Genomic DNA, 21,264 nt, shown 5'->3' on the forward strand with positions numbered 1-21,264 from the left:
GAGAAGAATGTATTTCCTCCAAAATCATGATCTTGCCGGCACTACACAAAACTGACAGCAACTGATCAAATTTGGTTGTCAACAGAAATTGAAACAGAATACAAATCAAATTATTGTTCCTCCATTCTGATAGTATTTCTTTCTTTTTTTAAGTGATGTGCTTATAATCTCTCATATGGACCAGCATAAAGTCATTTACCTTTAAAAAAGGCTAAAAATTCTTGACATATCTACAAAGAGGTCCCAACAATGATATCAATGTAATGATGTGTCTATGCGACTACGATTTAGGCCCGTAAATGGGATGACTTACATTCCAAAGGAGGTAAAATTCTCTGACACACTAATCACACCTTCACGTACACCACATCATCACACACCCCAGCAAAGTTGTGCAAACGTGACATGATTTGACACTACCCTCAGAGCACACTGACCGAAAAAAATACTTAGCAGGTGACACGCAAAATATACAACGTGAATCTCCTTGGCCGAGGTATCCCCTGTCATAAGTCGATCTCCTGCGATTGCTGTCGCCATATATGCTTCGCCTCTTCCCGTGTCAGCTGCTCGTACTCCCGCGCCTTGTTGTAGAGCAGGACCCCGAAGACAACGATGAGCGTGCCGATCCCGCTGAAAAGCGTGACGGGGTTTCCAAACGTCAGGATGGACAGCCAGATTAGCAGGGCTCGCTTGACTGTGTTCGCCACACTGCAGACATCAGAGAGAAGGGGCAGGTGATGATAAAAGATTCCCTTTGAGGCTTTCATTTTTCAAACACATTCTTTTGAATATGAAATGTGACATTAGAAGAGCATAGTATCATATGGACTTAAGCAAGGTACACCACATGAAACTCAGCACATGGGCAGGCCCTTAACATTCCACCACTGCATTAGGAACACCACCCCCCCCCCCCCCCATGAGATAAAATGGCACTATGATTGAATGGGGTAATCTGTACTTTTTGCATGGCAAAATGATCCTTTTCTAGGGGCAGATGCCATGGGCAGAACGAATAACAGCCTTCAAATGAGATGCATAATGAAATACCTCTTCTGTTAGAAAAATCAAATCTCTGTATTTGCCGCTATTCAATAGTTGCCATTCTGAAACATTAATATAGGGATATACAGGGAAAGTGGAATGTTTTCAGCCACAATATGTTCTTATTATTACGGTGGGTTGAAGTCCTAGTTATGAAGTGAAATATACCACATAGAAGATTTGTTGACAAGAATTCTCTTTCACCGGAGTAGAAGGGGATCCCAAATTATCAGGTGAGCTTAGCTTAAAAATGGATTCTTGGCACTTTTGGGGTATTCAAAATAGCAGGTTCATCTGGAAAGATAAATGATACTACTGAAGAAGTTACTCTGAAATTAAAGATAATATGATTATCATATCAGATTAGCGCTTAGAAACAAACTTAAGTAATAAGCACTTTATAAATGATACTTATTATTATTATTATCATTATTATTATATGTGATCCATAACATTACGAGCCTGACTTAGTTGCAGAACATCTTGTCTGGTTTGGGTACTTTTCAATTCTCCAGACTCTAAACTTTTCAAATGTGGATATCATTTGTCTCACTTGATATCACTACCACAGAAATGGTAAGAAAGCCAGCTACCAGATAAATGCACTTTGAAGAAATCTGGCTTCGAAGCTGCAGTAAAACACGCAGTAAGCCATGCATTAAACACATAGGTAAGTTGAAACTAGTGGTAAATGTCATTTGTTTCAAGAACAAAATATGTGGAGCTTGGATTTTAAAACAGATTTGAAGGGCTTATGATGCTTTTTATATTGGACAGATATATATAAATGTCTCATTTCACAACCAAATAACCTTTAACTTGCAGATTTCTCTGTTTCAATATCCGAGACTTTATCACATTATTGTTGTGAAGAGTCACACCTATATGTCCTGGCAATAGAGGGCGACATTTGAAATCACAGAACAGGTCAAAAAAATTCCGCAATCTCACTGGTTAAGAGCTGTGTGGAAGTTTTTGCTGGCCGCATGTTCGATATCAAATGATTATTGTGATCAGTGATGATAACTACTGCAAACACGCTATTGCACACATGTAGCAAGAGTTCTTGCACTTGTAGCAAGATTTTGCAGACTTAGCAAGAGATGGATAGCCATGTATCCAGTAACTTTGTCATCATCGGTAATCACCAAGCACATGACTGAAAATATGGACTTTCAGCAAAAGTTTGTCCACTGCTCTATACAACAGATGGCGCACATGTCTTTTTGTGCATCAGTGGGAATAGTATGCAGGTGGTAAACTGTGGAATCTAGTCCAAACCCATCCAGCTTCCCCTGGTGAGTGAAACAATTCCATAGTTACCTTCTGCACACAATTCCTTATGATGTACTCAGATATGTGCATCAGTTGAAATTATATAACACCAGGGGCCCGTTTCACAAAACTTGTTATCAGTGACTACTGCCACATTTCTATGACAAATTTGCTCTCAGCCAATCAGATGCGAGGATTTCAGTAGATTGTCACATCTATGACAACTTGTCACTGATGATAAGTTTTATGAAACGGGCCCCTGGATAGATCCTTGTCATTTGATTGGTTGTTTGCTTTTGATCATTCGTCCCATTTTACTATTTTTCTCCCATCATTTGTGCAAGTGTGGCTACATTTATTGTGCAATCTTGGATCCATATGCTCTATATTGCACGTGGGCTGAGAGTCCGGCACACTACGCATGTGTCTACGCATGACTCCTGTGGTAAACTCATGATCCACTTGTAGATTTGCACCATTGCATGCCTCGGATATCACAACAGAAATACTTTTGCAATGCGCACTCAATCAGTTAAAAGTGCACAGACAGTCGGTCATTTTACTGTCAACTTTAGCCAATTGCTTTCACATACATGTACCTCTGACAGTACTGTGCCACCTCTCATGAAAAAATGGTTTTACCATTTTTGTACTACATACAAGAATCGATGTAGACCACATCTGTTGATGTCGGAGGTGTTGTATATGGCAAAAAGTATATGAACTTTACTCATACAATGGAACAAGATTTCGCACTCGATAAAAGATGAGGCGCACTAAACTCAGCTTCACCTACTTGAATAGAACGCCTCTATCTTTCACCTTGTGGGAAATCTTGCACCATCGAACTCGGGACCACTGAGAATTTCCCTATTTGTATACCGTTACCTGTGAGTGACCGGTGATATCCTTCCCATTAGAGCGTATGCTGTGATGCTCTGTAGGTGGAAGAAGATTCCGTTGAGGACCAGCGCAGACACCAGCACGTGGTCTGGGGCGCCATCTTTGAACGGCAGCTCCTGATGGAAAAACAAGGAAGGTAGTAGCTCGAATTGATGCTGATGAAGACTGACTATAAATGTGAATATGTCAACTTTCCCTATCATATCAATGATCACTAAACATGCCATGATGGTCACTGTACACCAACAGAGTCAATTTTGCAGCTGATTAACAAATTGCCCTGCAACAACGTGCAAAAGCACCGATTGTTCAGTGTTTTAGTAGTAGTCATGATAAAAATCATGGGAATACAAACTCCGGGTTGATTCGAACCAACGATCTCCTGATTATTTGACATGCATGGAATCCACTGGACTACCGAGCTTCTGCCTGAAAGCCAGTGCTGGTTCCTATCCTTATAGCATGCAGCGAGTACTGCGTAATATTCATATTAATGAATTCTTGTGTCAAGTAGTTTTATTGCAACTGACTGATAAATTGCCCTTCATCGATGTAAATAAACACCGACTGTTCAGTGTTTTAGTAGTAACCACGATAAAAATCATGGGTATACATAATCGAGTTGGATTTGAACCACTCATTTCCAGATTACTGGTCAGGCATCATATCCACTAGATCACCAAGCTTCTGCCTGACAGCCAGTGTTAATAGCACGCAGTAGATACTGCAAATTTGTATTCAAATCAATGTCGTTTTAACTCATTAATTTGAAAGTCAATTTTTTTTTTTTTTTGTATGTCTGTTTGAGCACAATATAAATAAGTTAAATACTGAGACACATTCAGAATGGATGTCGTCAATCTCAAACTTTAAGTGAAGCTTATTTCCCTCTGACATGCCTACAATGTCTTAACCCATTAAAGAGGAGTCTCGAGAATACTTGGGCAGGTGTCGATGGGAAATGTGTTTTATAGCAAAATCAGTCCATCCTCAACAGGTTGACCAGGGGCAGATCCAGGAATTCCGTAAAGGGGAGGCACTTTTACAAAATTAAAGGGGGGCATGCACCCCTCTTTTTTTCTTTGTATTTCTTTTGTTCTAACAAAAAATAAAGGGGTGGGGCGCGCGCTAAATGCGCCCCCCTCTGGATCCACCACTGTTGATAGTGCTAAGAGTTGCCTAGTAACACAAAACACTAATTTCTTGTGATTCCTGCAGGCTACAGCACTGCATCAGTGTTCTTCAATAAATTTCTAACTGTAATGCTAGGTTCCTTCTGTCGTGCGATCCGCTACGCAAACCATGATAGGCCATTGGTAGCTGATAATGACATTTTTGTTTATGTCTATCACAATTTGTGCCACGATTGAAATTGTGGTCTGAATCTTGGAGTAATCATGGCGATCTTATAAGATCTTACCAGATCATGAGGTCAGTCGTAGACAATTTTTGAAGCATCCAAAGCTTTTCTACAAACATTGCAATCCCCACGATTTACCTCAAGAGCTGATATGATCAGCATGATTACTCCACAATTCAGACTACTATTTCAACAGTGGTGCAGATTGTGATATACATAAACAAACATTCCAGGATCAACTACCAATGGCCAGTTGTGGCGAGCGTGGTGGATCAAATGACAATGGGGACTCAGCACAAAGCACTTTTAAAACATTTTTGCAATAGGAACTATGCAAATATGTCACACTATTGTCATTACTATTGCTTGCCTGTTCTGTGTACAAGAAATTTCAATATTTCATAGATATTTGACTGGTGCTGGCAGTTTCAGACGGAAGATGAATATTTTAGAGGGGAAATTAATATTCTTAGGTGAAGTGAATTGCCCATATTTCAAGTTTTAAAAATGCACAGAGACATCTTCAGTTGGTAAAAGCTGTGCATCCAACAAGGTTTATGAAAGTAGTACTTTGTACGATGAACGGGGAAAAATATTGAATGTTAAAAGTGAAGCATTTCCTGAGTATCAATTTGGCGTGAAGAGCTGGAACTTATTCGGCCTGAGTCTCTCTTCTATGCTGCTTCACACTTTTTCCCTACATCTCTTACAAAGTCAGTCTCTGCAACTTTTACCAGATGTTGCTAGATTCTGTCACAAACATAGACTTGCACACGTTTCTGACAAATTCAGCGTTTCCCTTCAGACAATCGACGACACCACTCACCAGGAAGAAATACCAGGATGGAATGAGTAGAAGCACTGCTGCTGTGCTGGTGTAGAACTGTAACTCTGGTGGGCTGAAAGACAATGGAGAGGGGGGCAAGAAGAAGAAAATGAGATAATACTCAATTTACAAGCATACAGAAAGAAAGATTTAACCCTGCACAGTCAACTCTTCTTTCCATATAGACAACCTTTGGCAGATTCATGAAGATTACTTAGTGTTTATTTGAAAAATAAGCCAATGTATACATCATTTTAGCCTGATATAATCAAATCATAATCAATTCCAGATCAATAACTGGTGCTATGCTTGTGAAGCATTACCTCAGGTTGTGTCATGGGGTATGTTTTCGCACGCTTTTAATTCTGCTGAATAAAAAGAGAAATTAGTGTTACATATAGCAAGCAAAAATATTGCATGCTTTTAATTTTGCACTAGTTTCTCATCACATGAATGCATGAAAATTTCCACTTTTATAGCATTTATTTTTTACTGGGATAGTTTTTATTCGCAGGATGCATCTAATCTCTATTTGTGCATGTTATTTATTGTCCACAGTGGCAGAAAAAAAAAATGACTTCAGTTACGATGAACCACTGTCTCTCTCTACACTGGCATTTCGTCAGCTGCTGGTGGAAAAAAAAAAATCTATTTGACCTGGCACGAGTGCAAACAAACATTGGAACCACAAGATAATATTTTCCCCTCCTCCTCCAAACAGCATCTGACATTCAGAGATTGTGTGTTGATGGTGCCATCTCCCTTAATGAACATCAGTTTCTCATAGTCCCTGTACTTTGCTCTAAATGCTAACATCATAATTGCAGCCATGATTACAATGTGGAACTGTCTAATGAAGCATACACATGGGGACAGCAAGAGTTGAGCTAGTCTGATGACATTAAAGATTGGACAGATACAGTCTGGCCATGCAATATGTTATATTTCTATTCACAGACTCAACAGACAGGATATCACTCAGAAGGAAATCTGGGTCATCGTCCCTCTAGCTGCTCTCCACCCCTCCCCCCCCCCCCCCCCCCACACCCCACTCAACATCCTTTCTGGTTGGACTGAGTGACCCGATACCAATCCCGTTTGCAAACACGCCTGAAAAATCAATCATACCACACTCACAATAAAGAATTGTAACCACAAGCATAATCGTGGTTGTAAATACACTGAGATACTCTTAAATGTTCTCTACAGAAAAATGATGCTACAAAAATGCCATTCATCATCAATCATCATCATAATGATACCAATGGAGTATTGACTACAGGTATATCACTTTAATCAGAACTGAAAATGCATAATGCTGCTGAAGTGAAAAGCCAAATTAAATGCAACCATTTTGAATGCCCACGTCAATTGCATTTGACATTGTCATGACAAAGAAGCGATACCGCCAAAATTAGAACGGATTCATATGTACAGCTATCTTTTACTTTTACTTAGTGTGGCCTTCTTGTCTTTGAACAAGCTTTTGAATGATAATTCTGAATCAACCTTTCATCTCTTTCCAATATCCACAACTCACACAATTCTGTATGAATGCACGTCACCCATGTGTCCACAGTTATCATGCCTTTGTTTGCTCCTAAAAAAAATCTGTTTTCCTTGGCAAAGCAAATATTTGATTTTCTCCTCAGCTATAATGGCAAATGAACATCTCCAGAATAGAAAATACAAATTAAGGTATGTAGACAAAAAACACAAAAAACAAATAACCAAGAAGGGGGGGGGGGGGGGGGGGCTCGGGCTCATCCGAGCTTTGGGAAACCATCTGGATGGCATGGGCTCTATATTCTATCACACTGGCGATAATACCTGCCAAGTCTGTAAAAAATTTGACCATACCTTTTCAAAAAGAATATCAAATATGAAAACTGGCCCCCCTATTAGTTACGATTCTGAGTCCAAAGGGGCTACCGCTGAATCTGCCATAGACGAACTTGAAAGTGCACTCACAAATGTACACTGCATTTACTCAAGAGAATTTCTGGTTTTATAGAAAAGATATCTCCAATTTGGGGGTTCTTAGTCCCCTGGGAGCCCATAAGTGGGGCATGGTGCCCATTTGTACATTGTCAAATCTATGTTCTATCATCCTAGTGAAAATGATAAGAAGATAAAATTGTGAATTTGGACCCCGACCTTGCCATATGTAAACAAACTGTGGGGCCATGGTAGTGTATATGGTGCTCAACTGAAGAAATTAAGAATCAATCACCCTGGGGATGGTACCTGCCAATTTCTTTATGAGTTTTTCAGGAAGAAGCTGCAAATATGCACCCTCCACCCCCCTCCCCATCTACCATGAAAAAAAACCTTTCCTGTCTTCACTGAGCAAATGGGTGAATAAATGGTAATCACAGACTTCCTTGGGGCTCTTATACATGGACATCTATTCCTTTGACCTTTTGACCTCTTTGAACCAAAGGCAGGGCACAATATCATCTCATGCGTCGGGCAAACATCCTGGTTTGCATGTACAGACGACTTTTCCCACAATGCACAACACCACTGAGTTCTTCACTTTTACACTGGCAAAGTGGCATCACACTCACATGTGAAGCAACAGGAATTGAATAATGACCATTGACAGACATTATGATGTATGGAAGAGATGTAAGTGTTTTCAGGTCTGAGTCTATCTGTGATGAAGCAAACATGAAGTGTTGATAGACCGCCCCCTCCCCTTCCCCTCTCCTTCCTCTCCCTTCTCCTCCCTTTCCTCTTCCCCTCCCCTCCCCTCCCCTTCCCCTCCCCTCCCCTCCCCTCCCCTTCCCCTTCCTCTCCCCTTCCCCTGCCCTGCCCTCCCCTTCCCCCCTCCCCTCCCCCTCTCCCCCCCCCCCCCCAAAAAAAAAAAAAAAAAAAAATGATCACAGTGACATGTAACCATTTCATTTGCTTGCAAAGTAAAGAACAACACCTGGGCCCCATGTCACAAGAAAAGTTGCCATGATAGCATCTCTTGCTGTATCATGGCAAGTGTCATGGCAACAAGAAGAACCCTGCTTCCTGATTGGCTATTGCTATGTGAAGTTGCTCTTCCAGCAAGCGTTGCCATTCAAAGATCTGTTATGAAATGGGACCCTGGTGTACTCACCTATATTTGTACTGACTTCCACTCAGCAACTTTTTTGAAAACACATTCTGAAGGCTGCAAAGGAAGAAGAGAAGAGAATAAGGAAGTGAGTTGGGTATGGACAGTCATTTTTCCCTCTTTTGACAACTACATTCTCTATTAAAGTCCTTCTCAAAAGTGTTGTTGTAGCAGTCCAAACACACAAGAGCAAATATTATACATGTACAACAAAAATTACTGACTCAGAGGAAAAAAGGATCATCCAGTGTACATTCACTGTTTGTAAGGATAATCTTTTTTTTTTCTTTCTTTTTTTTTGTAATGCTGTCGTGCAAATAAGAATATATTTTTAACTCTGGTATCTATGGTTGCGTTTCTGAACTATCATGCCTTCAAATATGTTTTGCTGAGTTTGGCTGAGGTATTCAAACATTTCTTTTGAACTTCTTCAAACAGTTTCTTCTAAACAAATGAACAAAAATAAAAGTCTTGGGTAAATAGTATATGTGCTTATTAACCCACTGAAGACTGTTCATGAACATACTCAGGCGGATATCTTTATGGAAAATGCATTTTAACCTAAAATCAGCTTAAGTCCTCAACGGGTTAAGGGCCTTGCCCCTCAATGGAAAGGAGGGGCAGAGGGCATGAAAATGCATGAGAGAATAGTGTTGATTCCCATAATGAATGCCTAAAAATAGATGTACACTGTTGGCACTGCTCATCACTCAAGTACTGTATACAACAGTGTACAATGTACATTAGAAATGTAATGACTTCTTCAGGAGTGTAATGTTATCTTAGTCTTTTGAAAAATCAAAATTGTAGCTGATACATAAAAATGTGGGCTTAAAAGCAATCATAAAGGCCTTCATTTCTTCTTGTTTTTTTAGTAGGCATCTTCTTTTCTCTTTTTTTTAGGGGGGGGGGGAGGGAAGGGTCACATGGGTAGGCCCGTGCAATATACATGGTGTGTATTTTTAAACTAAACAGAGGTATAACCTTTTAATATTTGCATTGCAAGTACAAAAAAAATGCAGTCCCATACAAAACATGAGAGAGCAGATTTGTGTGCAGTGAAGCAAATAGCCAGCAGTCACTCAACAGTATAAGACTACGTACAAAGTATTATCAAGATCGAGACTTGGTGATACTCACTCAGTTGTACTGATTGCCAGAGAGGGTATTCATTTTTTTTTTTTTTTAAAGAAATGATAATATAACCTACCAATACAAACCTCAATTCACCCACACACGCAACAGACAGACAGACACACACACACACACACACAGACACAGACAGACAGACAGACACACACACATACTGAGAGCTGTTCCTCTATCTAAGGCATACAGTGCTGTCGGCAGGCATATTCTGCTCATTGCCTCCGGCCTTGACTTTCCTTGAGTCATTACCTACGGGACACGGTCCACTGCTTCCTTTCTGCACTGTCTCTGCTACAGCAGGCTCAACCTATCAAGACACGAATTCCAGCTCTGATCGAAACGCTTACAGTACATCGTGTCACCTTTCGCGAGGACATTCAATACACTTTATAATCTCAAGATACATTTGTACGCCTCATAACAGCCACACATGTTTTGCAAATTGAATGAGTACTCTGCCATGACGTCTATGAGACAAGGCTGCAACCTAAAACAGGATAATTTTTTTGTGTGGATCCATTTAATACCATAAACATCAATATTTTTGTGCTATCAATTTTTGGGTGCTGAGCAGCCCCAAAACATATTTGAGGGTTTTTTAATTCCATGCTGCGCAATTGTCAACCCATTCAAAATGTGCAGAGAAAATTGTGAAGATATTTTTGCGGGTTTTAGAATTTGTGCAAGCCAAAAGTAGCGAGAAATACGCAAAAAAACAATTATGTTCCGCGAAAATTTCATCATTCAAAATACCTACAATGTCATATAAGGGCCTAGTGGGTCTTGTTCAGAGATTCAAAATCTTGTGGGATGTAGGTAAATTCTGTCATCTGAGAAGTGGCTACACTAAATATGATATTGCTGATTAAACTCTAAAATAAAGGTCTCGACAAATGGTTGAGGTTAAACTTTGGAGTACCAACAGGTAATTAAAGTTTCTCGCATTCATCACAAATGACACGTAGCAACCTTGTCTAGGTTTTATCTTTACATTACAACTGCCCATTTCCTTGTTTAACAATTGAAGAAAGAACAATAAAAGTCAATCTCATGGTCTTGTTTATTTGATGGGGGGGGGGGGGGGGGGGTTGAGAACTTCTTACATATACCAAGCTGTATGTCAATGGTGGCACTACCATTGAATCTTGAGCTAACTTCCACATGCTACCTCAGTAACAGCCAAGCAGCTATTGTGCCTTGTGATAAATAGTTGGGTGGATAATGTAACACACACACACACAAATGCAACATGATTCCCCTGTTTACTGTGTTTCAAATCCTGGTAATGGGTTGCACCTTACCAGTCGACAATGTTGGTTGCTATGGCGGCCTCAAAGCCGATCATGGTAAAGCTGAGCTCGTAGCAGCTGGTCAGCGCCAGGCCACCCACCACGGGGATGAGGGACAGCTTGACCCACAGGCCCGTCCGCTCGCGCAGGACCAGACGCGCCATCACCACGGTGAAGAAAGGGGCCGAGCTCTTGATGGTCTCCGTGAATGACACAGCGATATTTTTCAGGCTCACCAGACCAAGCACCACAGTTGCAAACCTGGATATAGCATGAACATTATAAAGAATTTAAAATGACTACCATAAAAATAATATATGCCTAATTCAATGCTATCCTACGTGGAAAAATAATATGCCACTTTTTCTTCCACTCATCATGAGAAATGCATGATGGGGACTCAACTATCACTTACCATAAATTCAAATTCTATTTCAATTGACAATTTTACCTCTTTCCATTAGTCTTCTTTTACTTAATATTTAACGTGATTTCTTTTTCTTTTTCAATGGCAGACGACTACAGAAGCCCATTCGTGCCAAGCAGGATAAAATTTTCAGTGGAGCTAACTGGCGGCCGCCACATAATTGTTTGGCGGCCGCCACTTGATTATCGTTAGGCGATATCGATATCGATAATTATCTGGCGGCCACCACATAATTAAGTGGCGGCCGCCAGATGATTATGTGGCGGCCGCCACTTAACGTTCAGCTCCACTGAAAGTTTTATCCTGCGTGGCACGAATGGGCTTCCGTAGACCACAGTGGTAACCACTATTAAAAAAGACTGAACTAATACTTCATCCACAAACACAAAGAACAAATGAAAATACTGTAAAGTGAACTTATTTCCACATGAATACAAAGACACATTGCTAAAGAAATAGCATTACAACTTTTAAGCATTAAAGGGTGTATACAGTTCTGGTTGAGATGAGGATTTAGCTTTTAACGTTTTGTGAGATATTCAGAAACCACTCTATGAGATGTCAAAGAGCATGCAATTCTAAGGGGTATCAAAAGTTTATTTTACGAAAATCGGTTTTGACATGGCTGAGATATCCAAAACAAGGTGAAACAAAGAGATGCTAATAAAAGGCGTGGCCTGTCGCCTTTTATTATTATCACTTTTTTGGATATCTCAGCCATTTCAAACCCAATTTCCATCAAATAAACGTTGAATCCTTCTTAAAATTATATTCTCTTTCATATTTCATAAGAGGTTTCTCATTATCTCACGTAGGAATGCTGAAAACATGAATCCCCACCTCAACCAGTACTGTACAGTCCCTTTAAATGGTATGGTTTCAAAAGAAATCTTCAAGCATATCTCCAGGGCTGCATACTTTTGTTTTTTCTTTTTCTCCTTCAACCCAAGATAAACCAGGGAAGCCTGATTAAGTTCAACAACAATAAAAAAAAATCACAATAAACAAGTAATTTCCCTGCCAAATAACGACATGATGAAGTTTAAACATTGAGAAATAGCTCTTCCCTTTATCGTTGCAAATGCATACATGTACTGTGTATACATCAATGTCCCTGCAGTTCCATAATAATCACAGAATGAGATGGAAATTTGAACTGTATATTATATCATTAATGCACAGCAAATTTGCCTTCCTTCAAACCAGTTTTCCATCAATTAATATACAGTATATGCATCGAATATATTTTTCAAAATATTCCTCTACTCTGCGATTGCCCTCATGCCACAACAACCACTGTTCGACTGAAACAAAACCCAAACCCAAACAGATCAATAACACCTGTCAGCACAGTACAAATGCCCTGTTCATCACGGTGGCGCTCAGCACTGCTCTAAATCAACATTAGCTTGCTTCTGTTGTTAACAGGGTGTCAATGAAAGCCTTTAATAGTGAGATTAGAAGCAGTTAGGAGGATGCAAATCATATTATGCAGGTTGTTATTCCAGTTTCAGTGTCACAAGACTGTAGAACAACACCGATACAGCACTACTGATGGCACTTTAGTTACCCAGTGCTCATTGGGCGACTCCGGCTACCATAGGCTTATTTATACACCATCTTTGCCAAATCCTCAATTCTGATTGGTTGAAATGGGAGGCATGAATTTAAAGATTAATTGCAGCCTTTAACTTATAGTACCCAAATTGCCGACATAGTACAAAACTGTCCCACAGCACTAAAAATGCCCTCTTTTTTGTGCATACCCAGGATGCACACAGACATGTGTACATGTACTGTAAATGCTTGACTTTCTATTGGCGTGAGATAAATAGGACCCTTGTCTGGTCCAATCGCAACACAAATGCCTATGGCAGCATCCAATGAGTATAAACTAACTGGTATGATGGTGATCAACCAAGTGAAATATCTTTTTCCTTGGTACATTAACAGATGTAGACTGTTATCATTTGGGGCATTGTCAATATGACTGCCTCTCAGGATCTCAACTCCATGCTATGACCCTAGGATCGAGCAAGCTCTGTAGATAATAGCATGGAATTGGGATCCCTCAGGCAGGGCAATAATATCACCAATGCCCTGAATAGTAGTCCAGATCTGTATACTCTCTATTGCCAAAACACAAATACAAGCAAAAGAAAACAAGCCCAAAGATAATTTTGAAGCTAATCTCACACATCTAACAGTCTATTAATGGCTATTTTCAATGCCCTACTGAACAGCATCAGCTGTACTTTACGTGACTTGTCTCTCTTGGGAGAAATGACAGATGTGTGGGTTGAAAACAAAAACCCACAAACCACTCGCTGGATCCCATACTCTCCCTACATCTCCAAACAGAATCCTTGCCGACTGTGTATAGCTGCAGGGTATTGTATGATACACTAGTCAAATATACACTTGAAGCTGGGTACCGGGCCCAACCCCTGTAACAGTAGTCAATATGTATTTACAATGTCAATGCCGGCTGCAGGTGGATTTCTACGATCAGGAGTTCATGCATGATTGTATAATTTCTAATAGTCCACTAGCATGGATGCAAACCTAAATACAGAACTGCAGTATTCTGAGGGGCTGTAAAGGGGCAATTCCATGGGAATGTGGACATGGCACTAAAATTTCAACTTTATCATATTGCAAAAGAATTACTCATTATGTATTACCCATATATTGAAGTTAAAGAAACTCAAAGAATTATATCAATCGGTCAAATATTTCCCGAGAAACAGCTACAAATGTTGAAGACAATTTTTCTGTCATCCAAATTGCTAAAATGCATGCTTAACTTGATATAACTTTTTTTAATAGAAAAATTCTGCTAGCACTTCAATTAATTCATTTTAAAGAAGCAAATTGGTTCTACTTCAGTCTCCCATGAGGAAATTTTTATGCCACCTTCAAAAAATTCTAATCACCACATGAAAGTTCAGCCCTTGAGCCATGTAACGCGAGTTACCAAAACAAGAAATATTTTTCATTCTGAAGGAAGCAGTGGAGGTAATTTGTTGGGAATCATAATTTTCTAAATTCATCACACCCTGATACTGTACACAGGATGTTGACTTGAATAAACACTGTTATCACATTAAAAAATGTCAATGAAAAGTGTAACGCGAGTTACCATGTAACGCGAGTTACCGGCATGTAACGCGAGTTACCAACTATAAACACAAGTTTCCCCCAACATAAGCAAATTTTAGCACTTAATTGAGCTAGATTGTGGTGAAAACAATCAAATGCAGTGCTATACACACTATGCTTGACTGAAACAAAGGAGGGTAGCCTAATAAACTGTGATTAGCATCAAGGCCACTGATCACATGCCACATTGAAGAGTCTAGCCTGGCTTTCACTGCATGTGTACATTTATCCAGCAGTGAATGAGACCATTAGATTTATCTTTTGAATTTCCTGCATCAGTATTACAGAATTTTTATTACAGAATGCTATAAAGCACAGGAAGTGTTGGTTCTAATCCTTGTTCGGTGGTTTACTGAAGATGACACCTGTCCGGAGATCAGGAGGTTGTGGGTTCGAATCCTGCTCAAGTATGTATGCCCATGATTTTTTATCATGGCTACTAATAAAACACTGATCAATTCAGTGAGCTTATTAACGTTGATGTAGGGCAATTTGTCAATCAGTTGCAATGAAAACATCTCAACGGAAGAATTTCATGAATTTGAATAATTACGCAGTACCCACTGCATGTTATAAGGATTAGAACCAGCACTACTTGCTGTCGGGCGAAAGCACGGTGGTCTAGTGGAGATGACACCTGGTCCGGTGATCAGGAGGTCGTAAGTTTGAATACTGCTTGAGTATGTACGCCCATGACTTTTTTATCATGGCTACTACTAAAACACTGATCAATTCAGTGCTTATTTACGTCGATGTAGGGTAATAAGCCAGTTCGTATACACTGTAGCTCATGTACACATTGGTACAAATGACCTTTCTTTTTTCTCAGTTGGTTCGGCACTTCACTTGTTTTCAAAGCAGCATAATGCATAAGCTTGCATGACATAACAATTTATGGAACTTCTGTTCAAAAAAAGAATGAACTTGCATTTAGATCAGGGGATCAGAATACTCCCATCAGTTTATAATTTAGCAGGCATCCATTTCATTGTTTTGTATTGATTGCAGTAACAGCTTATTTCCGTTTATATTGCAAAATACCATTCTTGCTGTCAGGTGGATGTGCTGGCAAGCATCATTTAGATAAGGATCGCATGAATAATCATCGCATCACAGATGCTAAATGTCAGTGAATTTACAAACCAAAATGCCTGTTCGTACAAATGATCTTTTTTTGTTCATGCACAAAGTGGAATTACGAACTGGTCTTTTTGTCAATCAGCTGCAAAGAAATGTACTACCCGTAGTTTTCACTCCTCACAAAGACAGGATTTGAATTTTTGAAAGATTGTAAGCTGTTTCGTAAACTTGTATATAGGGTTTGATACTTTTATGTTTTGTTTTAAAAAGACTTTCAACATTTTTCATCTTTACACTCTGAAACTTACAATGTAATAATACACCCATATCATCTAGTATATATTCAAACATATTCAAGGTCTCTATGAGGAGTGAAGCTCTTACTAGTCTTAAACACACTCTTCTATTGGGTTTATTAGTAAAATATTTGTTTAACATTTATTCGTTTTACTATCTACACAAATAAGCATCTCTCAGATTATTCAACACAAGATTCAGTGCCATCAGAACAATTGTATGTCATCAATTTGTGTCACCCTGTGTTAGTGGACATAATGTAACGCGAGTTACCGTAACGCGAGTTACCGACATAAAGGCTCCCTACATTTTTCCAGGTCATTGTTACTCAACTTTGATATTGTTAATTTATGAGTCCTAACCCACTATCAATTCAAGGTAGGAAAACTTTTATCAAGATTGTCTAGTATGAGGAGACTTTCCAAAAAGAGGTCTTCATAGAATTGACCATGTCCTTTTTGTGTAACGCGAGTTACCGAAATTAAATGATTCAAGAATCCCAACATGTTTGTCCTTTATTTTTCTTTTTGGATTCATTTAGTTGGTGTATGTCTACTTAACCCATGATGAAAAAAGTAACTTGTAGATCCTACCAATTACAAAGATATTGGCACATTATCCCAAAAATGTACCCATTATTTGTAACGCGAGTTACCGTGGAATTGCCCAAAGGCACATTTTTGTTTAAGAACAGTATTTCTACCATTCATACAAATACACATGTATGTGTAGAAATACAATTTGGAAACTTACAATACTTTCTGCTTTTTTTAAAGTATTTTTACTGCAAAAAAAAAAAAACAGCAGCTGGCATCTTTCCACTAGAAGCAAAAATCTTGACAACAACAATCTGCTTTTGTGATGATGCATATTTGTCTTGGAAAGAGTGTGACAAGTTTTCGTGACTCAGCAAAGTTGACATTCATACATCCTGTAAGTCCAGTCTATGTAATCTGCTAAAACCTAGAAACATTATTTTACACAGCAACAACTTCTTCCTGTAAATCACATCAATGTGATATTGAGTGTTTGGGGGACCTTGGACTCATAAAACAATATAAGTTCACAGGCAGAGTTGAATGCAAGCCTTAGGACAGGGTTGCTAACATTGCCATTAATCAAAATCAGGAAGGTTCCACATACAGTAGCAATCAGGGAAATAAATCTGCATTTTACATGCCCCTCAATGGGTAAAAACTGATTCCAAACAGTTAAAAGATTTCCATTTTTATATTCTTGTCAGAAAATGACAAAATAAGCAAGTTTTCAGGCAGCCTCCAAGAGAATAGGCAATTTCTGTTATGTGTATTAATGGACGGAAGTTTCGTTTTCTACAGTCTGGTAACAAACCACTGTACACACCTGCTCCCGCCAATCAAAGGACAAGTCCACCTTCATATACATGTGGACTCCGTCACTGACCAGGGACGCTAACTTGGAAGCATTAAACTGCACATTACTTGAATATGACACCATTCTGAAGCAAATCATTTTCACACAACAATAGATATACAATGAACTCTTGAATGAATTCCATAAGGATTGGAACAATCATCTCCCAGCATTTCCACTGATTCCCACTGATCAGTTACTAGCCTTCCCCTTTAATAAAAACATAGAAATAAGACATTCTCTCATAAATCAGAGGATTAAAACACAAAGAATGTGATTTGAAAGCTTTATCACACATGAAATACCACAGTTACATGTTGTAGCTAATGCAGTACTAGTCTCAAAGCTACATGTACACAGTTGGAGAGACAGAAATGTGTACAATGTATATTTGTCCCTTCGCAACCACAGTGCCATGATTGATTAACATACAGTAGAAGGGTACAGAAGCTTAAAGGGGAAGGCTAGTAACTGATCAGTGGGAATCAGTGGAAATGCTGGGAGATGATTGTTCCAATCCTTATGGGATTCATTCAAGAGTTCATTGTATATCTATTGTTATGTGAAAATGATTTGCTTCAGAATGGTCTCATATTCAAGTAATGTGCAGTTTAATGCTTCCAGGTTAGCGTCCCTGGTCAGTGACGGAGCATTAAACTGCACATTACTTGAATATGAGACCGTTCTGAAGCAAATCATTTTCACACAACAATAGATATACAATGAACTCTTGAATGAATCCCATAAGGATTGGAACAATCATCTCCCAGCATTTCCACTGATTCCCACTGATCAGTTACTAGCCTTCCCCTTTAACCCATTCCATACGGGAACCTGGTGGTCTGTATATTAAGTCTATGGGGATTTCAGAATTCAGTATGGAACGGGTTAACTCCTAAATGTTCATCAATCATAAATGAGTGCAACTCAGCAGGTGTTTGTTCAATAACCAATAACCACACCTCAGTTGGCCTTGACACACATTCCCATAGTTACACATACACAAACACACTACATACACAGTTATACACATTACATACACACATACATCAACGTACACACACACACACCACACACACACACACACACACATTATATACCAACAATGTACGGTGGTATGCAACACTTACTACACGTATGCAAACAGAGCAAAACATGTACTGTAAAAGTGGTTTCTTTCGCGTACAGAAACTTTCGCGGTTTCCATCGGTGCGGACTTTTTCGCGTGTGTTTAAATTCGCGGTCGGTAATGATAGCGTTGTACAATCGACGAGTTCAAAACATTTTCGTGTGATGTTAAATTCGCGGTTCAACCTCAAAGCGCGAAAAGCGTGAAAATAAAACCACCGTGAAAGAAACCACTTTTACAGTAATGCACACCTTAGTCACACACATTTATTACATCCATACTGGCGATGCACATACATTTGTAGTTTAAACACACAGTAGAAAATGAAAGCAAAATAAACTTGCGTGTATAATACTCGATGCTCCCTCATCCTCTCCCACTGTCCCCTTAATACATCTCTATCAAATTTCCTGGATTGCGTTGAAAAGGGCACCACTAAAAGCATTCTGTACAAAGAATGCACCTATGGCACCACAATGGTGTTTAACCCACTGGAGACTAGTTCTAAGTGGTATAGTCCACTCAGAAATATGGTGTCACAGCAAAATCAGTTCATCCTCAATGAGTTGACAGGGAGCTTTAAATTTTCGGGATTCGGACGTTCAGAGCAAAAAAAAAAAAAACTGTTCTGAGCATGCATAAAATCGCTTTACATCCAAATCGATCTATTACAGTTCACGTTGCCTTAACACGTTGAAGACAGTTTGATTTTGCTACAACACACATTTCCCATAGACACCCGCCCAAGTATACTCTGAACTTGTCCTCAATAGGTTAAAGTTTTCACCACGCGTTCTGGACCATTTTTACGTTCACTCAATTCACGATGCAGAGAGATACGTATTTGATGCACTGATCATATGGGGGCGCCATTGTACATTTTATACGTTGCGTACTAGTGTAATCCAAAGCTACAAGTAGTTTGCAAAACAATGCGGGGAGAGAGGAGAACGGCCTTTTGGGCAACTTCTTAACATGGAAAGTATTCCACAGGGTGATACACACCCACTCGCCAAGGGCAACTAAAATTCACTGGCAGGCAAGTTAAATGAACGGACAATTGGCTGTTAGATAATATGTAAAGACCCTAAGGGGCCAAAACAATATTGTTTGTTATGCCATTGTGCTAGCTTCTCAAAATCTGTATACACACACATAAAATGAAAAACAATGTTTGCTTTGTATATTTATTTAGATTGAAAGTTTGTATGCTGGTGAAATGCCTAGTTCTATCTCAGGACAAATAACCTCGGTCATAGAGGACCAAAGTGTGATGTCATAGCCATTCATTGCCATGGAAACTTATTCTAAACAACCTCACCTGGCCCACATATCTGTGAAACATTATTGCTGCTAACAATGCTTGCACCTGGTTCCCACCCAAGCTACAACAAAAGACTGTGACATCATTACTGGGGTATTCTATTAATGCTTGCGTAAATTGTTTTCCTGACAAAATCCTACACCTGTGTTTTCTCTTCTTTTTTTTTATCTCTCCTGAGCAGGTGTATTCAAAGTTTAATCATCACTATCAGTAAATGCTTTTGAATATTTCATTACAATTTCCTTCAATTCATACATTTGTGCATTTTTCCTTTGGAGAAGGGACTGCTAAATAAATCTGATAATCAAATGTAGAAAACCCCCACACCAAAAAACAATCAAACACTGACACATATTTTCTTTAATACTTAATTTCCTTTTTGATAACATATACACTTGTAGCACCATTACTGCGAGTAGAGAAATTTATGCGAGTGGTGAAAAATATATGTAAGCAGTGAGGTGCACATGAATGGGCAATATCTCTTCAAGTAATTTGATCCATACACTGTATAACCGTTGCCAGGGAAAGAAATAAATAACCAACAATATTACTCATATCACATAACTTTTTTTTTCTTTTTTGTAGATCGCTTTCTATACCAGTGGTATTACAGTTTGTCTGCATAGAGAATGAAGTTGAGGTACCTTGTTTCCCTCAAATATAATCTAAAATTCACCGAGACTTTAATGTTTTAAATATTACCGCTCCTTTGTTCGCATAACAAGAATCAGCCTACTCAAGTTTCACAACTGGCAGGAAAGATGGACCAATTCTGGAGTGTTCTCCTTGGAATTAGGTCACAGTTGCTCTAGGATACTCTGAAATGGAAGAAATGCTCACCAACCAAGGGGGGGGGGGGGCAGGCAAGAGGCACAATGAACATTTTAGTGAAATATCAGAAATGGAGAATCCACACACACTGAACACATGAAATGTAACACTTCTTTCATAATTACAAGGGAGAAGATATCTATTGACATACTTGTACATCACAGAAAAAGTTAAATGAGACAACAAACAAATTCATCTGTTTTAAAGCCAACTTTAAACATTGTAGTCTACTTATCACTTTTCGTAAATCAACTAGGGCAAAGTGACTGCTGTAAACGGTCCAAGGGGATGCCTTCTTCTTTTCACTGATCACTAGGAGTATCAGGATTACGGCACTTAATTTGAATACAAAATATGAAACTCAAGACATATTTCCCTCTAATCATTCAAATCTTTAACCATGTCACCCTCATGAGACTTTCTTGATTGAAATTATGAAAGAAAAATTATATTTCTTGGCTGTTCAGTGATATTTGCTTTTGCAGTTGACCTCTCAATCCATTAATATTGAAATATGAGATAATCCATTTCTCTGCTTCCTGTCAACTTTAAATTGCCATCTTTAGCCAACGTCCAGTGACTTTTGTTTAAGTTTGACAAGCCAGTCCTTTCATCATGTGTAAATAATTGTGCTTAGGTCTCTAAACATTGCTTTCACACA

At 39.0% G+C, this 21,264-nt stretch overlaps 1 protein-coding gene across 1 annotated transcript in view; it reads right to left on the bottom strand.

Moving 5' to 3' along the window:
- Window positions 1-236: 236 nt before the first annotated feature.
- The window catches only part of LOC139713336 (solute carrier family 35 member E2A-like), a 38,307-nt gene continuing 17,279 nt past the window's right edge, over window positions 237-21,264 (bottom strand). Inside the window, exons 4-8 of the mRNA XM_071625080.1 lie at window positions 10,971-11,219; window positions 8,524-8,577; window positions 5,412-5,484; window positions 3,211-3,341; window positions 237-711 (exon numbers count right to left, since the gene is read on the bottom strand). Of these exons, the coding sequence (XP_071481181.1) occupies window positions 507-711; window positions 3,211-3,341; window positions 5,412-5,484; window positions 8,524-8,577; window positions 10,971-11,219 (712 nt within the window). The 3' untranslated portion in view covers window positions 237-506. The remainder of the gene's footprint in view (window positions 712-3,210; window positions 3,342-5,411; window positions 5,485-8,523; window positions 8,578-10,970; window positions 11,220-21,264) is intronic.

The sequence above is a fragment of the Diadema antillarum genome, unplaced genomic scaffold (assembly GCF_040938485.1).
Source record: "Diadema antillarum isolate AM-2024a unplaced genomic scaffold, OU_Dant_1.0 seq00001948_RagTag, whole genome shotgun sequence".
NCBI lineage: Eukaryota > Metazoa > Echinodermata > Echinoidea > Diadematoida > Diadematidae > Diadema > Diadema antillarum.